The 22,904-nt window shown below is 34.3% G+C and overlaps 1 protein-coding gene and 1 non-coding gene across 19 annotated transcripts in view; both read right to left on the reverse strand.

Annotated features, from left to right (window-relative positions):
* CCAR1 (cell division cycle and apoptosis regulator 1) overlaps positions 1–22,904 on the reverse strand; it is a 46,624-nt gene that overhangs the window by 13,322 nt on the left and 10,398 nt on the right. For 11 of the 18 annotated variants that reach the window (XM_086382656.1, XM_086382648.1, XM_086382650.1 and 8 more), the window contains 14 exons: positions 21,862–22,034; positions 21,412–21,456; positions 19,417–19,449; positions 16,657–16,850; positions 15,611–15,725; positions 15,323–15,515; positions 13,103–13,232; positions 12,671–12,832; positions 9,967–10,192; positions 9,270–9,383; positions 8,569–8,735; positions 7,619–7,829; positions 6,718–6,801; positions 5,046–5,231 (listed from right to left, as the gene is read on the reverse strand). In XM_086382656.1, coding sequence (XP_086238782.1) covers positions 5,046–5,231; positions 6,718–6,801; positions 7,619–7,829; positions 8,569–8,735; positions 9,270–9,383; positions 9,967–10,192; positions 12,671–12,832; positions 13,103–13,232; positions 15,323–15,515; positions 15,611–15,725; positions 16,657–16,850; positions 19,417–19,449; positions 21,412–21,456; positions 21,862–22,034 — 2,033 coding nt within the window. The remainder of the gene's footprint in view (positions 1–5,045; positions 5,232–6,717; positions 6,802–7,618; positions 7,830–8,568; positions 8,736–9,269; positions 9,384–9,966; positions 10,193–12,670; positions 12,833–13,102; positions 13,233–15,322; positions 15,516–15,610; positions 15,726–16,656; positions 16,851–19,416; positions 19,450–21,411; positions 21,457–21,861; positions 22,035–22,904) is intronic. The other 7 variants (XM_086382662.1, XM_086382660.1, XM_086382663.1 and 4 more) reach the window with 1 other exon arrangement.
* On the reverse strand, positions 8,867–8,931 carry LOC147343002 (small nucleolar RNA SNORD98). The gene has a single exon (XR_015157242.1). It is a non-coding gene; the product is annotated as a small nucleolar RNA SNORD98 (small nucleolar RNA).

Consider the following 22,904-nt stretch of genomic DNA (forward strand, 5'->3'; position numbering starts at 1 on the left):
TATTTTATGAGTAAATATTTAAAAGTAGAAAATGAGGTGACAGAATTTAGGGAACAATCAGAAAAGAGAGTTCCAGAAATTTAAGAATAAAGTAAAGGAATAAAAAAGCAAATGAACTCAACAGGTAATGCCTTATTTCCTCTAAAATCAGGAACAAGACAAGGGTGACCACTTTCACCACTACTATTCAACACAGTTTTGGAAGTCCTAGCCACAGCAATCAGAGAAGAAAGAAATAAAAGGAATCCACATTGGAAAAGAAATAAAACTCTCACTGTTAGAAGATGACATGATCCTCTACATAGAAAACCCTAAAGACTCCACCAGAAAATTGCTAGAGCTAATCAATGAATATAGTAAAGTTGCAGGATATAAAATCAATACACAGAAATCCCCTGCATTCCTATACACTAACAATGAGAAAACAAACAGAAATTAAGGAAACAATCCCATTTCAATGCAAAGAATAAAATACTTATGAATAAACTTACCTAAAGAAACAAAAGACCTATATGTAGAAAACTATAAAACACTGATGAAAGAAATCAAAATGACACAAACAGATGGAGAAATATACCATGTTCTGGGATTGGAAGAATCAATATAGTGAAAATGAGTATACTACCCAAAGCAAACTACAGATTCAACGCAATCCCTATCAAGCTACCAATGGTATTTTTCACAGAACTAGAACAAATAATTTCACAATTTGTATGGAAAAACAAAGAAAAAACCTTGAATATACAATGGAGAAAAGACAATCTCTTTAAGAAGTAGTGCTGGGAAAACTGGTCAACCACCTGTAAAAGAATGAAACTAGAACACTTTCTAACACCATACACAAAAATAAACTCAAAATGTATTAAAGATCTAAATTTAAGACAAGAAACTATAAAATGCTTAGTGGAAAACATAGGCAGAACATTCTCTTGACGTAAATCAGAAGATCCTCTATGACCCACCTCTCAGAGTAATGGAAATAAAAACAAAAAAAACCAAATGGGACCTAATTAAACTTAAACGCTTTTGCACAACAAAGGAAATGATAAGCAAGGTGAAAATATAGCCTTCAGAATGGGAGAAAATAATAGCAAATGAAGCAACTGACAAAGAATTGATCTCAAAAATATACAAGCATCTCATGCAGCTCAATACCAGAAAAATAAACAACCTAATCAAAAAGTGGGCTGAAGAACTAAACAGAAATGTCTCCCAAGAAGACATACAAATGGCTAACAAACACATGAAGAGACGCTCAACATCACTCATTATCAGAGAAATGCAAATCAAAACCACAATGAGGTACCATTTCATGCCAGTCAGAATGGCTGCCATCAAAAAGTCAACAAACAATAAATGCTGGAGAGGGTGTACAGAAAAGGGAACCCTCTTACACTGTTGGTGGGAATGCAAACTAGCACAGCTACTATGGAGAACAGCATGGAGATTCGGTAAAAAACAGGAAATAGAACTCCCATATGACCTAGCAATCCCACTGCTGGGCATACACACCAAGGAAACCAGAACTGAAAGAAATACATGAACTTCAATGTTCATTGCAGCACTGTTTACAATAGCTAGGACATGGAAGCAACCCAGATGTCCATCAGCAGATGAACGGATAAGAAGTTGTGGTACACATACACAAAGGATTATTACTCAGGTATAAAAAAGAACTCATTTGAGTCAGTTCTAATAATGAGGGGGATGAAACTGGAGCCTATTATACAGAGTGAAGTAAGTCAGAAAGAGAAACACCAATACAGTATATTAAAACATATATATGGAATTTATAAAGACAATAATAACGACCCTATATGCAAGACAGCAAAAGAGACACAGATATAAAGAAGAGACTTTAAGACTGTGTGAGAGAAAGCGAGGGTGGGACGACCTGAGAGAATAGCACTGAAACACACATATTACCACATGTAAAATAGATGACCAGTGTGATGCATGAAACAGGGCACTCAAAATCAGTGCTCTGGGACAACCCAGAGAGATGGGGTGGGGAGGGAGGTATGAGGGGGGTTCAAGATGGGGGGACACATGTACACCCATGGCTGATTCATGTCAATGTATGGCAAAAACCACAATATTATAAAGTAATTAGCCTCTAATTAAAATAAATTTATTAAAAAACCAAATAAGATAATGTCTTAAAGAGAAAGGGAGGTAATATGGAAATGTTAAAAATCAAAGAGAAATGAAAAAGTGAACAATATTGAGGAAGCAAAAAACGTAAACACAAGACATCAGAATTCCTTAAAGAAAACAAAAGTGAACAGAACAAATAAAAAATTATTACTTGACACAACTTGTTTGTTCATAGCACTATTATTCACAACAGTCAAGAGACAAAACCAAGTATTTTTGCTACCATGAGCTCTGAGGTATCTACTAGAGATGAGCTTCAGGTACAACGACAAAAGGATTAGTTGTAAGCATTAGGTATATAGTAGTAAAACCAAAATTAAGTGAGCATTAAAAGAGAGTACAGTATGTATGCTAAATGCTAGGACAATATATTTATAGGACATTTTTAAAATGGGGAGAAAGCAGGTATAGGAATAGGAAATTCAAAAATATACTTAAAGTAAGCAAGACTTTAATACTGGTGGTGGGGCTACTAATATTTTATTTGTATTGTGTATCTGTATATATATTCACAAGCACTGGCAAAAAAAAAAAAGTTGACAATTTGAGCTTCAAAAGGAGAAGAATCACAAGGAATTGAAACCCATTAAAAATGTTCAAATCCATGTATTCATAATGTTTAAAAACAAACAGGTAACCATCTGAAGATGCGGGGAACCAATTCACTATTGTAAAAACTGGATAAACAACAACAGAAAAATAGTGCTTGATGGAGCAGCATATATACTACATTAGTATGGCAGAGGAATGCTGCAAATTCCTGAAACCTTTTTTTTATGCCACTGTGCCATATATGGGATCTTAGTTCCCCAACTAGGGATTGAACCCATGCCCTGTACAGTGGAAGCGCAGGATCTTAACCTTTGAACCACCAGAGAAATCCCAACATTCTATATTTTAAAAAGAAAGAAAACAATCAAGTACTGATCCTGCCTTTTTCTGCATGAATTTACCAAAAGGCAAATACCACTGCATAACCAAAAGAGCAGATGAGAGGAATATGTGAAAACAAAATAAGAATTATAATACCACCATTTTTAACCTCAATAAATCAATGGATTTAGGATTTGAGCACTACTGCCCACTAACATCAAAAAGTGAAAATCTGCTTTCTTCTGTTGTTGTTCTGAACAATTCAATTCTAAAGCAATTCCTACAAGCAAAGTAGGTGTCTACAACAGGATTGAGGTTGATGAGAAAAGTTTAGAGCTACAATGGCCCCGAGTAGAAGAGCTGCCCAGTTATCAGGCACTGATATCCAAATGAAGCAAGGAGGGCATCCATACAGAGAAAGTATAGGACAAGAAATAAGACTAAAGTGGAATAAGGAGGATACACAGATTGGAGAGGGAGTGTGATATATAACTAAGGAAATAAGCAAATCCATTAAGTATAATAGAAGGTATGTTTCTCATTATTGGGGAAAGGAGTTAAAATATATAGAAAGAGAAAACCAGAACGAAGTCTGTGATGTTGGAGTAGGACTAGAGTTATTAGTGTAAGCTCTTCACTTTCAACGTACACACCACAGTAAATACGATGTACCACTCTTCACTAAAAGGTACCAAGGCTTCCGGGGGAAATGGGTGACTTCAGAAACAGTGCAGAGATAGTAATCAATGAGACTAAAACACTTTATATCATAATGCAAAATAAGCGAAGTCCTCAAAAGATGACACAAGGCTATTTGGAAGAACACAGAAGTCAACCTGAAATGCCTCCTGCTGGCCAACTCTGAGATAATTCCACTATCAAATCTACTATTACATCCATAATCAAATTTCTCCAATTATCTCAAAAATACTGTTAATGGCTTCCCCTCCTCCCACCCTGATCCAGGGTCCAGTCAAGTTTCACTCAATGCATTCAGTTGTCATTATTAACCTTCTTTAAACCATTTTTCTACTTTCATCACATGAACATTTATGAAACGTTCCGACAAGCTGCTCTGTAAAATTTCATACATTCTAAATCTGTTTCCTTACAATTAGATGAAGGTAAAACATTTTTGGTAGGAAGACTTAATAAATAATGATGTGTACTTTCACAATACATTCCATTAGTACACACATAATGTTGGTTTATCCAATTACTGTTGGTGTAACACACTTCTGACATCCCCATGTTTCAAATTCAGAAAACACCCGGAAGTTATTCTTCTGGGCATATAAGACTGAGGCACAAACAAGAGTGAATAAACGGTCTCTGAGTCTTAAGAACTGTGATGCAATCAAGCACACAGCTTTAAAGCAGCAAAATTCTCAGACAAGCACTTCATCAAAACTCAATCTCTGAACTTAATAGCTCTGTCAAGCAAATTTTCTTTGATTTTTTAATATCTAAAACATTATTCATTAAGAGGAAGGATTGAAAACACCTGACTTATAGAAATCATTCAAATGTCTCTCAAGTGAAGAATGAATAAACACTGATACACTGATGCTGTGGAATATTATTTAGCAACTAACAAGAACTACAGAAACACACAATAAAAATGGGTGAATCTCTAACGCATTATGTTAAATTAAAGAGGTCAGACTCAAAAGGTTATATAATTCCATTTAAATGATATACTTGAAAAGGCAAAACTATAGGAAAACAAATCAGTGGCTTCCAGAGGCTGACCAGGTAGGAGAAGAAAATGCTTACAAAGAGGTATTAATATAAGTTATTTTTAGCGGATGACAGACCTTTTTTATATATATGATGACTGTGATGGTGGTTAAACGGCCATATGTATGTGTCAAAACTTGCACAACTTTTCACTAAAAGGATCGATTTTACTATTATGTAAATTATATCTTAATAGAAGTATATACACATACATATTCAAAGAACCCTATAAACCAATATTAAGTGTAATAGTATTGAAATGATTTAGTATATACCTCTTTATCATCTTCAGATTTTCTATCATCCTCCTCTTCCTCTTCTTTCTCAGATTTCTCTAATTCCTTTTGTTCTTCTTTTTGCTCTTCTACTTTAAGCTGTTTTGTCAGTCGGGCTATTAACTGGGATTTTAAGCCTTTGGAACTAAGAGCTCGACTTTCTAATTCTTTTCGGAGATCATTTACCTAAACATACACAGCATAAAAACACAGAAAATGGAAATAGGATCATGAAACAAGGAATCATGCAATTATCTTCTGTATGAGTTTTTTAAAAGTTTTGGTGAAAGGGACCCTTGTACAGCTCATAAAATATTTGTAAAAATGCAAACTGACAGAATTATTTTTTTAAGTAATTTGCAACATATTTTAAGATGCTTTCAAAGAAGTTAATGCTCTTTGACCTAGAAATTCTAGTCTCTGGGAATTTACTCTAAGGAAATAATTTATAGACAAGAAAAAAAATTTGTTATACATTCTTTGTCATAATCCCTCCATCCAAAAATGTGAAGAAACAAAATATCCAATAAGAGTATTAATACATAAGGAAAAAACAGTACATCATTTGAATGGAACAGTATAAAACATTTAAAAATAAATTACATGGGAAACACTATTATTAATTGAAAAGGATGAGATGGAAACTTTTTGATACATTATTAGAGCCAAGCAAACACTTTATACCCAGAAAAAATAACAGAAGATAATACATCTAATTTTTAAGAAAGGTTGCTCTGTTTGAGTGACAGGCTTGAGTCATTTTTTCTTCAATATTTTATGTATACACTAATTTTTAAAATAAGCATGCATAATATTTATAGTCAAAGAAATACAAATGTTTTAAACTAAGAAACAATAGAGAAGCCATCAGTTAGACAAAAATTTCTTTGGGCTGCAGGCTTAATCTAATCTTCTGAATCTATAGGATTCTATATCAAACCTGATGTTGAGGAAAACTGATGTTGAGGAGTAGTGCAAGAGTGTCAAAATTATGATATATATTCTCTACTAACTAAAAATCAATGTTGGCTTAAAAACTATAGTTTCATAAGAAAAACTCTGATTTTGCTGAGGACAGAAGTTAACCAAAAGGTCAGCTTTTATATGTTAATAAACAGAAAGCTGCAAAAGCAATCAAGTTTCTGATCTACGTAGAATTTATATATGTGACTCTCTAGATCTACATCCACAGTACAGACTCAGAGATGCAAAACGGTCAAAAGATAACAGGTCCAAAGACCTTGGGAAGCAAAGAAAAACTCGTTAAGTATCAATCAAAGATTTTCAAAACAGGGTCTTATATTACCTTCCTCCTAGTTCAGATGCATTTTGAATCCACATTTTACTTTTAAATTCATTTAAGAACTGGATAATCTTTTTCTATGTTTCATTCCTTCTCCTGGAATTTAAGTAAATTAAATGCAGAAATTCCAACTCTTGGTCAGTTTCCAAATCAGAAAACAATATTGCTCACACCATACACATATGCGTATTACATTCACCAGATACTGGCTGAACTATTTAATTTTTGCACACACAAACACAACACAGAATTTTATATTTAACGAGTGGACTTCATTTTTAATGACTTATATCTGAAAAACTATTGTCTACAATATCCTCTATTCCTGTTCATAGATTTCTAATTAAATATCATTACTTTCAAAGTTACCTTCATTGTCTTTGGGTCAAGTTTAGACCAATGGGTAGGAGTGGAAATTTCTTTAGCTTCACCATCATCCTTCTCTTCTTCATCCTGATATACAAAGTTAAGAACAGAATTACTATTCTGAAACCTTAAAATAAAGGTTAATTAATTTTTAAAAGTCTGTTGCTGATCTGTGCAAGGTCACAAATGTTTCAGATTGTCTTCTCCTAAAGTTATTATTTAGGCAAGTCCACGTACATACATTCTACCACTTTTAACTGATCACAAAGACATTCATCAGCCAATCAAAGCCAGATCTGTGAAACACAAAAGGGTGATAAATTACAACACAAAGGATATCAGGGATGCACAAACACTGCCGGTTCTCCACTAACCACACAGTGTGTGATCTTGCCCCAATTTTCAAACCACCCAAAGTTAAGACTGATTTAGTCAGACCTTTCAAATGTACCAAAGATGCCGCCACATAGCCTGAAATTTCAAATCTCTCAGACTTGTGGTTGTCCAATTTCAAATATCCATGACTAGAAATGATGACCGTGAAAGAGAAAATTTTTTAAATTTTAGAAAATGGCAAAATGTTTAAAATGGCTTAATACTGAATCTTGCTCAACAACTGGTCCCAGATTCCAGCAACTAGACCTATGATAAAAACAAAATTCTGTGCAATTTAAGCACAACTTATTTTCCTTTGAGGTCTCAGCACTCTTAAAGTCAGCATAATAGACAAATTTTTTTAAGAGAAAAGAACATACAACTATACTGCTGAAAGCTGGATTACCAGTCGCTGTTACCAGTTATGTTCCTCCATGTGTGTTTGTTATGTAGTGTGTGGTGTGCATTTGTGCCTGTGTTCCTGTGCCTGTGAGAAGCGGAAATAGAAAAAGGGATTAGCGTTCAGTGCCTGTTCTCCATCAGCCTCCTTGCGTTCACCCTGAAGCTTCTCGACCAGCTGCTGCTTGTATCCTCGGGAGAGGGTTTCCCACTCTGAGCGGGTGGGAAGGCAATGCCAAACATCCGGGAAAAATAAAACCACTGTCTCCACATGAGCTGGAACTGTACGCCCCTTGTGGGTCTCCTCAGGGCGATGGTAGCGAATCTCTGCAAAACGGTACCTGTTGCAAGGGAAGAAGCATGTTGGAAAAAAAATTCTAAAATACATTTTAAAGACCCTAGTTCACTTGTAGCACATCAAGTAAAGAAATTTTGCTGCAAGAACTTGAGGTTGGTCTAAAGAAAAAAAAATTATAGAAGCCATAGTTCCTCTTTTGGTACATTTGTACAATATTTTATGGTTAAAAGAATATGTTCCCCAAGGCATTGTCAAGTTTGATTACAGAGCTACCCATATTTTAGAGAATACCTGAAGAAGCTGGATAGCTGTTCAGATTTCATGTGCTAAAAAAAGAATGTTCTCAATTAAATCACAAGAAATACACTAAAATACACAAGACAAATAAGCCTCAAGAGAAAATATGGCTGAACAAAAATAATCAGCAACTACATCATTTTATAACAAAAGAATTATAATGAAATGAAGTTCTCTCTTGACGATCTTCTCCAGCTATGCATGAAATGAAAAATATTTTCAACATACATCCAACTTCCAAAGTACAGCGTAACAAAACATTAATATTTTCAGTTTATTTTGATTAGTTCTTAATCCTTTTCCCCCAAACATTTTTGGCACCAAATAAACTTTTGCTACAAACGAGCATTTTCCTTTGAGATTATCTGCCATGATCAAGATTGCTAAAATACGGGAGGGTGGGGGTGGGAGAAGGCTGATGGACAAGAACATCTACATAAACTATTAGAAAAACCTTTCTAATCAAGAAATGAATTAGTACTTACCATTGTGTGCACACACTTAGATCAATGCCTGTCAGAGCCTTACAACAACGAATAGCAGTCTTAATCAACACAAAGGGGTCTTTTTCTGGGTCTGGTCCATCCAACGAAGGAGACCAATGGCCTCCAATGGCCATGGCTTCATCCTTGCCTTTCATGCCCACTAAAAACTAATTTAAAACAAAGAATCATTTACATGTATTATGTAACCTGTCAAATTACAAATTAAATACTTGAAAAGGAAAGGAACAAACCTTTCCAATACCATTTTTACTACCTCTGGTATCTGTCAGTCAAGGAAGAGTTCAGTTCATCATGTTCCACACTGCATTTCAGCAATGGAATAGGATTTATACATCATAACTCATCCTTCTAAAATATTTCCTCAGATAAAAAGTTCTTTTAAAGAAAACAAGCTATAATTCACACTTTAAGAGCATCCAGATACACTAAATCCACTAAGATTTTATTATGCTTCAAATATATAGTATCAAAACGACAGCTGAACTAGCGACATATAAATAAGATACAGCCATAATCTGCAATGAGAAAAACACCTCCATCATTTACTGCTGTAACTATATTAAAATAAATTATAAAACAAATCAACAAAATTTAAAAGGTAGTATTTTTAAATTTTATATATGGACAGAACTAAGCAAAGTAAATATACACCTAAAGTTAAAGTAAATCTTTCAGTTTACCTTAACGAGTCTAGCAGGATGCTGAAATCCATCTCGAAGTTCTTGTGGGTCTTCAGCAAGAGCACATGACTTATGATACAAATCTTCCATACTAGGGCTAGCCATCAGCATTACCTATTACAGTCAAATAATTCAATCCTGTCAAAAGTCTAAAGTAATGTAAAAAAATGAGAAGCACTACTAATTATCCTTCCATAACATTTAGCTGAAGTTTTTTTTTTTTTGTAAAAAATGGAAAATGCTACAGCAGAAATGGTATTGGATATCTTATAATTATATAGGTAACTTTGGAAGAAAAGGCGTTTTGATCTATGTTTATCAAATAGCAGAAAACTACTGACCATAAGCAATATACTCAATGTTATCCCAAAGACTAAAATATGGTGCATTTACCCAAGAAAACATTTTATCTGGATCTATCAGAAGCCATAGAACATTTCAAAAAGCTCAATAAAATGAACTTCATCTTCACATTTTATAAGGTTCAAAATGTTGACGCAGTATCACAGTTTTACCGCTCAAGAATTAAAGCAAAAAAGAGGTTAAATTACTTTAACAACCAAACAATCAGGCAGACAAGAAGAAAACACAGGCTTTCAGGTCTTAAAACATAATACTTTCTGAAGATTAACTTCACATACACTCTTAATACAAATAACTGCTCAGAAATTTTAGCCGTGTATCACAGAATACAAACCTTTGCACTGTATAAATGATCAGCATCTGGTGGATCAAGAATGGCCATATTTTTTTCTAAGGACTCTACTTCTCTGTGCATTACATAGAAATTGCAGTAATTTCCCAGCTGAAATGGTCTTGACAAAGGGAAAGCATCCACCCATGTAAACTGAGCATCAAAAAAGTCACTAGGTATATATAAATTCTGATAACGGCGCCTTAGTTCCATCATGTCACAACTAGGACTGAAAAACAGACATAAGTAGTGAATAAAGTGCCTCTAACACCAAAGATTATGCAAAGATTCACTCAATTCTAAAGCTATAAATATATAATTTGACACAGTTAAAAGCCAGTTGAAAATGAATAGTCAACTATTAACGAGCTTTACATTTATATAGAAGCATATGAAAATGTCATTTTCAAATACATTTATTTACAGTTTTGAATAAATAGCACCTACGTGTTACCTTCTTTATTATTTGTGTATAGCTTAAAATTCACTTAGAGAAGACCCTTTGAAATAACTTCAAACCAAGTTCCAGAGCAGATCTGAACAAAATCAATTCTGTTTCAGTTGAAGCTGTATTTTTGAGAAAATTATGGTTCATACAGAATGAATACAAAGAAGGGATAAGAATAGCACCAATGAGTATGACAGCTCCTCCATCAGGCTTATACAGTATAGAAAAAAATAAAATCTTTATTTCTTCGCATCTCTATACCTCTCTATTTAATGATTAAGAGCCATACCTGATTTATTATGTAAAGAGAGGATAAGTTTCTTGTCTTTTAAATGTAACATACTGTATTTATTTTTAAAGGATGATTTCCTTTTTCCTAAGAAACAGAACATTTAAAGGAGAGACACTCAAAAGTAAATCAATCTAGTAAAAAGGCTGAGAGATAAGTTAAAAACATAATGAAAAGTGGAAAATACCAATAGTGTGTAAGATAAGATTAACTACACTGTCCTTTTAAAAAACAGAAAGTACAAAATGTGAGCTCTATGTATCCACAAGGATGTCTTTTCATTTGAAACCTAAAATATAGAATTATAAGCTTGTTACTACAGTTGTTGACATATTTGGATAAAATTTTGCTGTCAAAATATAAAAAATGTGGTTATCTGAGTGTTGTTATTGTTTTTTAAAAGAAGTGTTACAAACAAAAACTGTAATAGTTTTAGTTTTCCATCACTAGAATCTCTGAAGTCATGTTTTATCCCACAGGAATAAAATCTATAAATGAATGAAACATCACCACTTCTTGGCATATATCCCCTATTATAACCACATTACTACAAGAAAATCTTGATTTCCACAACTACCGATGAGAAGAAAAATAGCAACTCTAAAATAACTTTTATTTGTAATGTGTTCCTCTGATATCTGGGAATTTACTTCAAAGTGAGGAAGTGATACCATGAAGATTTAACTTGGAAGGATAAAGACAGCTGCTCAAATTACATCCTAAGTATCAATTCCTCCCAGAATAGCAATTGAGCTAGGAACAGATGAGTTTAAAAGCAGAGCTGCTCTAGTTAATCTGGACATGTGGTTTTGTTTCAAATGAATTCCTCTGAAATATGCAGACATATTTTTAAAATATACAAGTAAACAGGAGTAACAAGAAAACTAATAAGATTAAGAATCGTTAGTGATTTTACCACATGCAAAAGTAAATGAACATCATCTACCTAACAACTAAGCAAAGTCATCAAGCAAGACTTTGGGGGCATGGAGTAGCTTAAACACTACCCTGGTTTACTCAATATAAAACTGAATAAGTAGAAATTTTAATTTTTGTAGGTCAGTATTATGAACACTTTGTCAAATGGAGCAATACCCTCTCAAGACACTGAACTACATAGTTATTTGTTCCTATGTCAAACAGTTTTAAACACTTTCACTGATTCATTTCTTATTTTATTGTAAATTTGCTTTTACCACCTGTTAATTTATCTTATACACAATTATCAGTTCCAAGGCTTTGAGGATTCTTCCCTTCCTTTAGAGTAGATTAGTCATTTATCAATTTGCCTCTTTATGAATTACAATTTTGCACCTATTACCTAGTTGGCCACCACATCCCAGCCATCACTATCTACAACTGCCAAACAATGGATTAAGTGCTTTACTTACATGAAATCAGCCCAACCTCACAATTAGTTCTGGATAGTTAATATAATTTCCATTTCACAAGTGAAGGTTAAAAATTCTTGCTAACTTTCCAGTTACTTCTGATTTCAAAAGCTAAAATACGTATATATGTATACACACATATGTGTATATGTTATATGTCTGTTAAGTACATACACAGAACCATGTTTCTATTACACTGCACAGCCACAGAGAACTTGAAGTAACTGGTCAGTACTGTATCATTACTTCATCATACACAATGAACTACGCATGACCTTAATAAAGTCATCAATAAACTAGAATCTTAAATAATTTCACTTTTAAGGAACAACTTCATTACAGAGGGGCTGCCTTTTTCAATAGCTAGTACCTATAATGAGTGTATGAAAATAATGCAATCTTGCAAAGAACATAAATGCTAATTCAAATTGCCTTTCTGCTCTTATGTAACTAAGAACTAAATGTTATGAAATCAAAATCATACAGAAAAAAAATTCTCTAAATGTAACACATTCCTCCAAATTACAAAAAGTACAAAATTAGTAATTTAAGAAAACAATGGGGAAAAAAAGAACTTACCAATCTAAAGAAAACTTTGAAAACTGAACTGTGTAACGTGGGACAACACGTCGGACTCTCCGAGGTGACCGTTCTCTCTCTCTCCGAGGAGATCTCTCGCGGGAACGTTTTCTCTGAGGAGATCTTTCTCTGGATCTACGTCTTTCTCTTTCTCTTTCACGACTTAAAGCAAATTTTTCTAAAATTACTTTTTCTAGCATTATCAAGGAGTTCTTTAATGAAGTAAATTTAATATGTATAAGCATACGTATAAATATAAGCAACATTTCACGGTGTACATTTTAAAATAACTTCTTGAACACTGTGGTAAAATACACACAATATAATAATCTATTTTAATCATTTTGAGGTTTACAGTTCAGTGGCATTAAGTGCATTCGTTCACACTGTACAACCATCACCACTATCAAAAGTATACTTCTAAAAACATACCTTCGGTCATCTTTTCTGTTGGGCACTTGATCCCCTCTGTCATTTCTTCCTGAAAATCTGGATGGTGGATCTAACCTTCGTGCTGGTTGTGGCTGTGAAACTATACGAACAGGAGGCTGCAATAAACCAGCTTTAAAAGATACAGAAAAATATATTTTAACTTATTTAAATGAAGTTTAAAAGCATCACTGGGTTAAATTTTATATAGAAAAATTTGGCTTTTAGGTTTTGTGACCCATAAATGGTAAATGCCAGGGATGATTTGCACATTTATATATTTTTAAACTATCATTTAAAAGTGTAGAAACCATTTTCAGCTCAGGGACCATACAAAACCAGGCCACAGACCAAACCATAGGGCTACAATGTGCCAATCTCTGACCTACAGATATTAAAGCAAAGACATTAAAAAACAACAAACCCTTGTTGTTGGCTACACAAGACATTCTCGCAGCACCAGAGTGTCATCCAGACATTTTCAACACAGAGAAAAACCTTTATAAAAAGAGATCTACGACCATCACTTTGACCAAGTAATCCACCACCTATAATACTGGAAGACTCTAACAACATTCCCCTCCTAGTATGATGCAGTACGAATTAGAAAACATCACCTAAAATGTGCCAGAAGCCTTTAGACCTAACTTTTACTTTATAGTTTATATGGCAGAAAGAGGAACAAGGTAAAAATACCACAAGGAATCCACACAATTCAGAATAAAACATTATAAGAGAATTTACAAGTCAACTAGACCAGTATTTTAAAAAGTCAATGCTATAAAGGAAGAAAGAAAAAATGGAAAACTATTTTGGAATAAAAAGACTAAAGAAACACTGTTGTTGCTACTGTTTAGTTACTCTTTTGCAACCCCATGGATTACAGCCTGCCAGGCTCCCTTATCCATGGGATTTTCTAGGCAAGAATACTGGAGTGGGTTGCCATTTCCTTCTCTAGAGAATCTTGCTGATTCAGGGACTGAACCGGCTGTCTCCTGCACTGCAGGAGGATTCTTTAATTACTGAGCCACCTGGAAAGCCCAAAGTAACATAACCAGATACAACACATGAAACGTGACTGCCTTTTCATTCAGGAAACAAAGAACAACCTTTTTAAAAGAAATCTGCGAGACAACTGGGGGTGTCTAAATATAAATAAAGTATTTAAATGCTTTTTTTAGAAGTGACAATAGATTGTGGTAATAATAGGAAAAGATTCTCTTTAAGGAAAGGCACACTTACGTTAATGGGTGAAATGTCAAAATGCCTACATCATGAACATACACTGCAATGTTTTCAGAAAACAAAAACTAGAAACAGTACATTTACCAAAGAAAAACATAAATTGTACAATATTCATACAATGGAACATTATCCAATAATGAAAACAAAGAAATTAGAGCCACATAAAACAAGAAAGTATGAAAAACTTTAAAATATAATGAACAAAATTCTTATAAAAAAGACTATATAGACAATCACATATGTAAAATTCAAAAACAGGCAAGGCTGAAGTATATTACGAGCATACATACTTAGAGTAAAACTGTTAAAAAAGAAAAGGAGTTAACTAATAATGTACTTTTTTACCCAAGTAATGATTACATGGGTGTTTATTCAATAATAATTAATTAACTGCAATCAGTTTTATAAATGTTATGTTTGTGCCAATTTACAAAACAGAAAATGCCACAATTACATTTAAAAAAATACCAATTAAGTAGACTTCTGCAAAAGTTAAGACTATCATTTTTAGTATTTTTGGGTAAGAAAACTGGATGCTACTGCTGCTGCTGCTAAGTCGCTTCAGTCGTGTCTGACTGTGTGACCCCAGAGACAGCAGCCCACTAGGCTCCCCCGTCCCTGGGATTCTCCAGGTAAGAACACTGGAGTGGGTTGCCATTTCCAAGAAACTGTATAGAGTTACAAATTATCAATTTGCTTCAGAAAATTTAAAACAGTTCATTTGTTTGATACACTATTGTTCAATGAGTGAGGTACTGCCACCAGACTCTACATACATATACAATGTCATGTTTTTAAGAAGTCTCGATACATTTTCCTCTATAAAAACACTTCCTGATCGCTATACAAGTAGAAATTCTCTACAAAAGATATTTAACTTTATTTTTAGGTATTCTACTAGTCCCTGCTTTTTTTTGTAATTAGTAGCATACTCTCATTATTTTAATAACTGAACAGCTAGGTTTTAGTCTGTAATACCTTTCTGCTGTGGTTGCTGTAATAAAGGCTGCGGCTGAGTCTGCAACAGTGGTGTAATAGAAGCCGCTGAAATCTGTGCCTGCAGCAGTGACTGGGGCTGGGGCTGAGCCTGAACACCAAATGTTGTCTGTGGTGCAATTGGCTGAAGTACGGCAGGAGGAGTCTTCAGTAAAGGTTGAGTTTGGGACTGATTCTTAACAAAAAGAAATAACATTTTAAAAAACAAAGAAAAATCTTTGTAAATTGGAAGACTCAATAACCAAGTTTTTAGAATACTATTTTATATACCTGGTTTGGTAGTGTTTGAATTCTTTGTGCATTCCATTTAAAAGGCATATTGGGATTATACGTAGCTTCAACCAATACTCTGTCACCCACTTGGGGGGTTTTCCCTTTGACAGCACTGAAAAAAAATTAAGTTAAATACAAACACTATTAGAATAAATTCTACCAAAAGATTTATATGTTAATACTAAACACTGTAAAGTACACCAGAAATAGGAAGCCTGAAAATCTCTTTTGAAAAGTAGATACACCTCTGAGACTTAAGCAGAAAAATATAGAAAACAGGAGACCCACTTAAACAGAAAAATCTTACACAGCAATTAAACTTAATATTTCAAAGCACTTCTAAGAAGTTCATTAGAAGTAATTTGAAATATCAAAGGAAATACATATTTCCTGCAACCACCACTACATGAACAGAATAATAATTCAAATCCATTAGTTTATCAATCATTTAATCCTATTTTTTTTTTCAACTAAGTAAAGTGAAAGTGAAGTCGCTCAGTCATATCCGACTCTTTGCAACCCCATGGACTGTAGCCCACAAGGCTCCTCCATCCAATGGGATTTTTCAGGCAAGAATACTGGAGTAGGTTGCCATTTTCTTCTCCAGGGGATCTTCCCAACCCAGGGATTGAACCTGGGTCTCCTGCATTGCAGGCAGATGCTTTACAGTCTGAGCCACCAGGGAAGCTACAACATTTTACATATATGTTATCATGAGGTATGTCAAACAGAAGATTAAATTTTAAAAAGTATATGATTATTTTAATCTTAAACCTTACTGTAAGTCTGTTCATTAACAGCTAGAAATGTAAACTCACCCCTATAAAACATTTATAAAGAATTCACAAGGACTAGAGCATTCAATAATCAAAAGAGATCTTTCATCACGTTCTCCATCAAAAAATGCCACAGGTACAGGTTGAATTATTAAAGCAGAAAACTATAGCTAAACCACAATTCCATGCCCCAGCTAAGCAGGTGTCTTATCAAAATACTTAACGCTAGATACAAGCAGCCATCTGCCAACAACTAATTAAGTTTACCTAAGCTGAAAGAATACATCTTCATCCACAAATCCAAACGTATCGTGTAGTTTTGTGACAGCCCCTGTAAAAACACGCTGTTTCTGAGGTTGTGTTTGTTGCTGACTGGACCTTGGTGTTGGATATGATACAGTTATCTGAGCTGCAGGTTGAGGAGTTGACAAGCTAAGGCTTGTAGGCAGTCCAACAGCTGGCTATAAAACAAAATCAACATCAAATTAAGGTAAGGATTACAAGTAGTCTAGAAATAAAAAATGACTACTTAAAACTAACTCAAAATTCTAAAAACAATTTAATACGTAGGTACACCTTGAAGACGCAACTCAAGTCTGAAAAAAAAATTTTTTTTTTAATCAATTTCATGATTAAGTTCCCTCAGATGAGTGCTTTTACAGGGAAGTTTCAGGGGAAAAAAGCCACCATAGTGTAATGAGTTTTAAAAAACACTGCTTATTCTAGCCCCCTCTTAGAAACTCAAAATCCATAATAGCACAACAAAGACTCAGGAAAGTCCTAGATAAGTGAAATGAGGCAGAGAGAGAGATACAATTACGTATGATCTCACTTTTATACATGCAATCTAGAAAAACCAAAGAACTCATAAAAACAGAAAACAGACTGGTAGCTGCCAGAGGCGAGTCTGCTGGGACAAATGACAGTACAACCTTCCAGTTAAACGTAAGTTCTGGAGATGTACGGAATGGTAACTATGGTTAACAATACTGTATCATACATTTGAAATTTGTTAAGAGAGTAGATTTTGAAAGTTCTCATCACAAGAAAAAGAAAAATTCACTTATGTGAGGTGATACATGTTAACTGATTGTGAAGATCATCTCACTATACATATATATGATATTAAATCATGCTGTACACCTTACACTAATACAATGTCATACGTCAATTATAACTCAATAAAACTTGAGGGAAAAGGTAACAGTTTCATTGGTCTTTTCTGGCATAATCAAGCATGAATAACAACATATTATTAAAATTTCTATATATAAACAGAAATAAAATCATTAAAAATAAAGGAATAATCATGATTCGACTCAAATTCCATAATTCATTTTACACTTTCCCAATAAAGCAAGTCTCGACGTTCTACAATTGAAAAATAATAGGTGAGTCCAGTTCTATAATTAGTAAAGGAACTCGGCATCTCTTAAAACTACAGCCATGAAATTCTCATGACATTTCTTTAACATCCTAAGACATATTTTTTTTCTTTCAAAACTGTGCCATTCAGTTTGTGTGACTGCAGTTCCTTGAACAAGGATCAAAACCTGAACTCTCAACAGTGAGAGCACAGAGTCCTAACCACTGGACAAAGGGAATTCCTGGTTTTTGCACCTTTAAAGAATTATATACAAGGAAAAAAAAAATACGGGTACACTTTGGAAAATGCTATTCTAAGAAAAGGCTTCCCTGGTGGCTCAAACGGTAAGAAGTCTGCCTGCAATGCTGGAGACCTGGGTTCGATCCCTAGGTTGGGAAGATTCCCTGGAGAAGGGTATGGCAACCTACTCCAGCATCCTTTGCCTAGAGAATCCCCACAGACAGAGGAGACTGGTGAGCTACTGTCCCTGGGGTCACAAAGAGTCACACAACTGAGCAAGTAAGCACAGCATTCTAAGAGGCTAACTTTTATACCTTTTCTATTTAGTCTGGAAATCCTACTATTGAAGACTGAAAATAGGATATATGTGTTAATCAATTTTAGCTGTGTTTTTCCTTTTTCTAACTGCACTGCAGGGCATGTGGGATCTTAGTTCCCAGACCAGGGATCAAACTCGTAACCTCTGAAGTAGAAGCTCAACTTAACTACTGGACCACCAGGGAAGTCCCAATTTTAGCTTCTTTATAAAAACAAAATGAGGCTGATTTCTCAACCGAAGTGTACTTTCTTAAAAGTAACAGATTCAACATTGTGAAAGGTACAAAAGGTTACAGAGTAAAAAGTTTCTCTGCTCCTTTGCCATCTAGTTCCCTATCCACGGGGCAATCACTGTCCTCAGGTATTATTACAGGTTCTGCTTTCTTAACAGCTGCGTACATCAGGGGCCACTGAACCGAAATTCAAGGACCAAATCCAGCCCACAGCTTATGATGTTTATACAACTTACTAGCCAAAAATGGGTTTTACATTTTTTATTTCTTTCAAAACTGTGCCATGCAGTCTGTAGGATTGTAGTTCCTCGAACACGGATCAAAACCTGAGCTCTCAACAGTGAAAGCATGGAGTCCTAACCACTGGACAAAGGGAATTCCTGGTTTTTGCACTTTTAAAGAATTATATAAAAGGAAAAAAAATATGCAACATAGACCGTAAGTGGTCCACAAAGCCTAAAGTAGCATTATGTATCAAAAGTTAACAAAATTTTTAATGCTGCTGAAAAATTAAGTTGATAATGCATTACAATAACTTTCCTATAATAAAGTCAAATGAAGATATAACATATACAAAAAAATCCCTAAAAATAATTTAAGCTACAAAGAAAATGTAAAAGCCAAAAAATCAGTATTAAATTTAAAATAAGGCCTCATATTTATTCAAACTAGATCATAGTAGGATCAGCAATCAAATAGCATAAAAGAAAAAGCAAAACAATGCTTTATTCAACATTATTTTGCTAAACTATTATGTGACTCCAACAAATATTCATTTTTAAATACTGAAAGAAAACCCAGAATAGGAATAAAACTTTAGTCTACTCTGCATTCAGATATTCAAAAGAAATAAAGTAATGCCAAACTAACCTGTGTTAAAAGGGTCTGCTGAGGTTGCTGTAACTAAAAATAAAACAAAAACCAAACAAAAACAGGAGAGAAAAAAGATAAGGATCAATTGGAATTGCTGTTTCACAGATGCTTTACAAAAGGAAAAATTTCTATTAAATGATTATTCTAACTAAGAAACAGATAAAAAGTAACAGAAGTCATCAGAGTGAGGTTTCCTACAAGTATTTGTAACAACTGCAGAAGACCTTAAATATAACTCATTCAATAAGGATGAAGGTATTATTTTTGCTATTTCATAGGAATAACATCCAGAAAAAAACCCACAAGTCCCTAGTGGGGGAAACCTCCGGTTATGTCCCACATTAATTACCATGCTACAGAAATGATTCAATATCATCAGTATGCTATCTATATCAAAAATATTACTTGCTAGATGTCTAATTAATATATATATAAAACTCCATAAAATGAGAAGCACTTCCTCACAGTCAGATTTGCCAAAGATAAAGGACCACACATTCTGACAGAGTTTTGACAGCAATAACAAAACAGAACATTACCAGAAAGCAAAAGGAATTGCTAGGAAGGGAGAAATTTTAAATTTTTCTTCTGTGGAAGAAAAGTAACTTTATGAAGTTTCAGCACTGTGTTTTTTATTCACCATCAGGAGGGTCTCCAAAGAAATACTTATCCTTGGTGCTCCTTCTCCCTGTCACGTTTCAACATTCTTAAGCTGCCCAGCCTGGAGTTTTCTTATCATGCTCTAGTGCCCCAACAGTACTAAAGAGTATATAGCTAGGAGAGCAGGCATCTCCTGATGATGCTTAATAACTTGAGGAAAAGGTCTTTTTTCCTACTGGTTAGGTAAGCAGTCTGAGGAAGGCATGGGCATCATTTCTGAGCTGTGGACATCCTGAGCAGGGTAAGATTTGGGCTTAAGTAAGATTTCTCTTGGGACATCATTAATGTTTATTAGCTTCTAACTAGTGTTTTAAGCCCAATGGTAGAATCTGAAGATCTCAGTTCTATTCATGACTTTTTATTCACTGTGACTAATAATCTTCCAAATAAATCCTTACTAGACTTAAAAAGCTAGGATAAAACAATCTATATGACATTTTAACTCAAAACAGTATAAACGTTAAATCTATCAAATTTCTTTTTCTGAAAGTTAAGAATGGATAAGTAATGGCAGTTTTTAGGGCAAAACATTTGAGTATTGCCATTTTGATGTGGTTCAAAACAACACATAGGCTTTGATAATGTATTTCCTAACTACTAAAGTAAGTCTAAAGGCAGACTTTCTACTTTGCTTGATATGTTTTTCCTTGGGTTCTGTTTTTCTTACCATCATAGATATAATAACCCTCGAAGATGATGATTAGAGTATGAGCTTGGGGAAAAGGAGCCAAAGAAACTTATTTTAGTCCAAGTAAGGTGCTTTCAAATTGTTCAACTGTGCCCTGGGAATAGGGGAACTACAACGGGAGGCTTCCTCCCATTTCCAACACTATTTTTATATTTTACATACTGGATTTCAATATACAATTTGATTGGGGGTGGGGGAAGTAGGGCTCCATTGCTTTAAATAAATAAAGGCTGAAAGTCAATGGTCTGTCTAGGGTTTAGGCTTCAAATGGGAAAAAGGAGCTTTTCATTTTGACATGTAGTCTAGTACAGGACACAGGCCTGAAGGCTTCAAACAGGAGTATTGGGCCAAAGATTCATTCAGAGTGATTCATTCAGAGTGACTCTTTCCAGATTATCTTCTACATGCTTTCATAAAAACATGTGACAAAGACTGGCTGCTGGTTTAGGATTTGAGTTTTCAGGACCTCTCTCCTAGCTTCCTCTCCCTTGGAGACATTTCTTTATACCTACCACATTTCTTCCACTCCAGAAGAATTCAAATCACACATTAAGGTTACTGAGGGGAACTAAAATCTGTGTAAGTTTAGTTGCAACAAATGACTTTTTAAAAATCAGTTTTTAACATGGAAAATATAAACTAACCTGTTGTTGCACACTATACAAGGCCTGCTGAGGTTGTGAGTATTGCTGGAAAAAAGATTTAAAAAAAAAAAAAAAAGGATATTAGTTTTAGTCATTCTCAAAAAGCAATATACACACACATACATTCAAATATATAACCAGCATTACACTAAAAAGGAATTTTCTAAACAGCTACACTTCATCTAAAATAAACAAAATAGTGATTATTTATACTTTCAGATTCATCAAGAATGAAATTTTATTCAAATAACTAAGCTATACGGACTTTAGAATTTTGACTCTGCAGCTACACTTCTGTTATGTCCTGAGCATAAATAATTCTTATCATGAGAAAAAAATAAGCATAATGTAACTCCACAATTACTCACTCCTTAAAATGTACAAGTACCTACCCTTGGCTACTCAGATTTGAAAGTTTTCTATGTCACATTTTAAAACCTAAACATTCACCTGTTGCAACGCAGCTGCTGCAGCTGCGGCTTGTTGCTGCAATGCTGCAGTTTGAGTTAACTGATAGTTTGCTGGGGTTTGTGTAGTAAGGCCTGCTGCTGCCAAGGCAGTTTGCTGTGTATAAATGGTAGGAGATGCTCCAAGGAGAGATGGCTGCTGAACACCCAATGCAGCTAAAATGAGATTAAAAAAGGGGGGAAGGAAAAAAAAAAGTCAAGATTATTTGAATCCTTTCCAGGAATTTTCAATGAGTGCTTAGTTATGCATTACAGTCTGCCACTGCTTAGTGAAGGAAAAAAAAAAAAACTAAAGAAAAATTTCAGTAATGCCTCACCTCAGATTCCAATGGCTTTAAATATTTGTTCAAGTCATGATAAATACAAGAAAAACTTAATCTATAAAATTAAACTACAGAATGAACCCAACCAACCTCAGCTAGACCAAGAGGCTAAAGTACCCTCAAGAAATATTTTCAGGAAGAGCAAAAAATATATTATCTTATTTTACTCATCTAGAATGTACAGTTTTACCCTCAAGCAGATTAGAATCATACATTAAGGACAGTGTTGCTGGAAGTGATCCACCCTTATAACATCCTACTATCAAGGATGTTTTCATGTATTTCTTGTACTTCAACTCTGTATTAAAAAACTGTAAAACTAGCCAACAGACGATAGGAACAGTTTAAACACAAAGCTAAACTGCAGTCTAGCACTGCCCTTCCCAAAACTTTATCTCCTAGAATGATGACTTGCTCCCCAGGACATTAAGTTTGGAAAAAAGGGGTCCAAGGTTTTAAAAGTTAACGCAACAGCAAAGTACATGTTTTTACTGCAAGAATCCTCAGAACATTTAATATGCCACTAAGCACTGTGAATCTCAAAAGAGGTCACCATAAAACAGTATTTGCTCATGGAACACTCCCTTTTCCAAAGCATCTTGCTTGTATCTTAGAGTAACCTGAAAAAAGTGCTGCTCAACAGCTATTAGTTAGTAACTGTACAGAAAGAACAATACTGTGTCTTACAGGAACAGAACAGAGA

Source organism: Bos grunniens, chromosome 28 (assembly GCF_055505025.1).
Source record: "Bos grunniens cultivar Pamir isolate PY7600 chromosome 28, Bosgru_T2T1.0, whole genome shotgun sequence".
Classification (NCBI taxonomy): domain Eukaryota; kingdom Metazoa; phylum Chordata; class Mammalia; order Artiodactyla; family Bovidae; genus Bos; species Bos grunniens.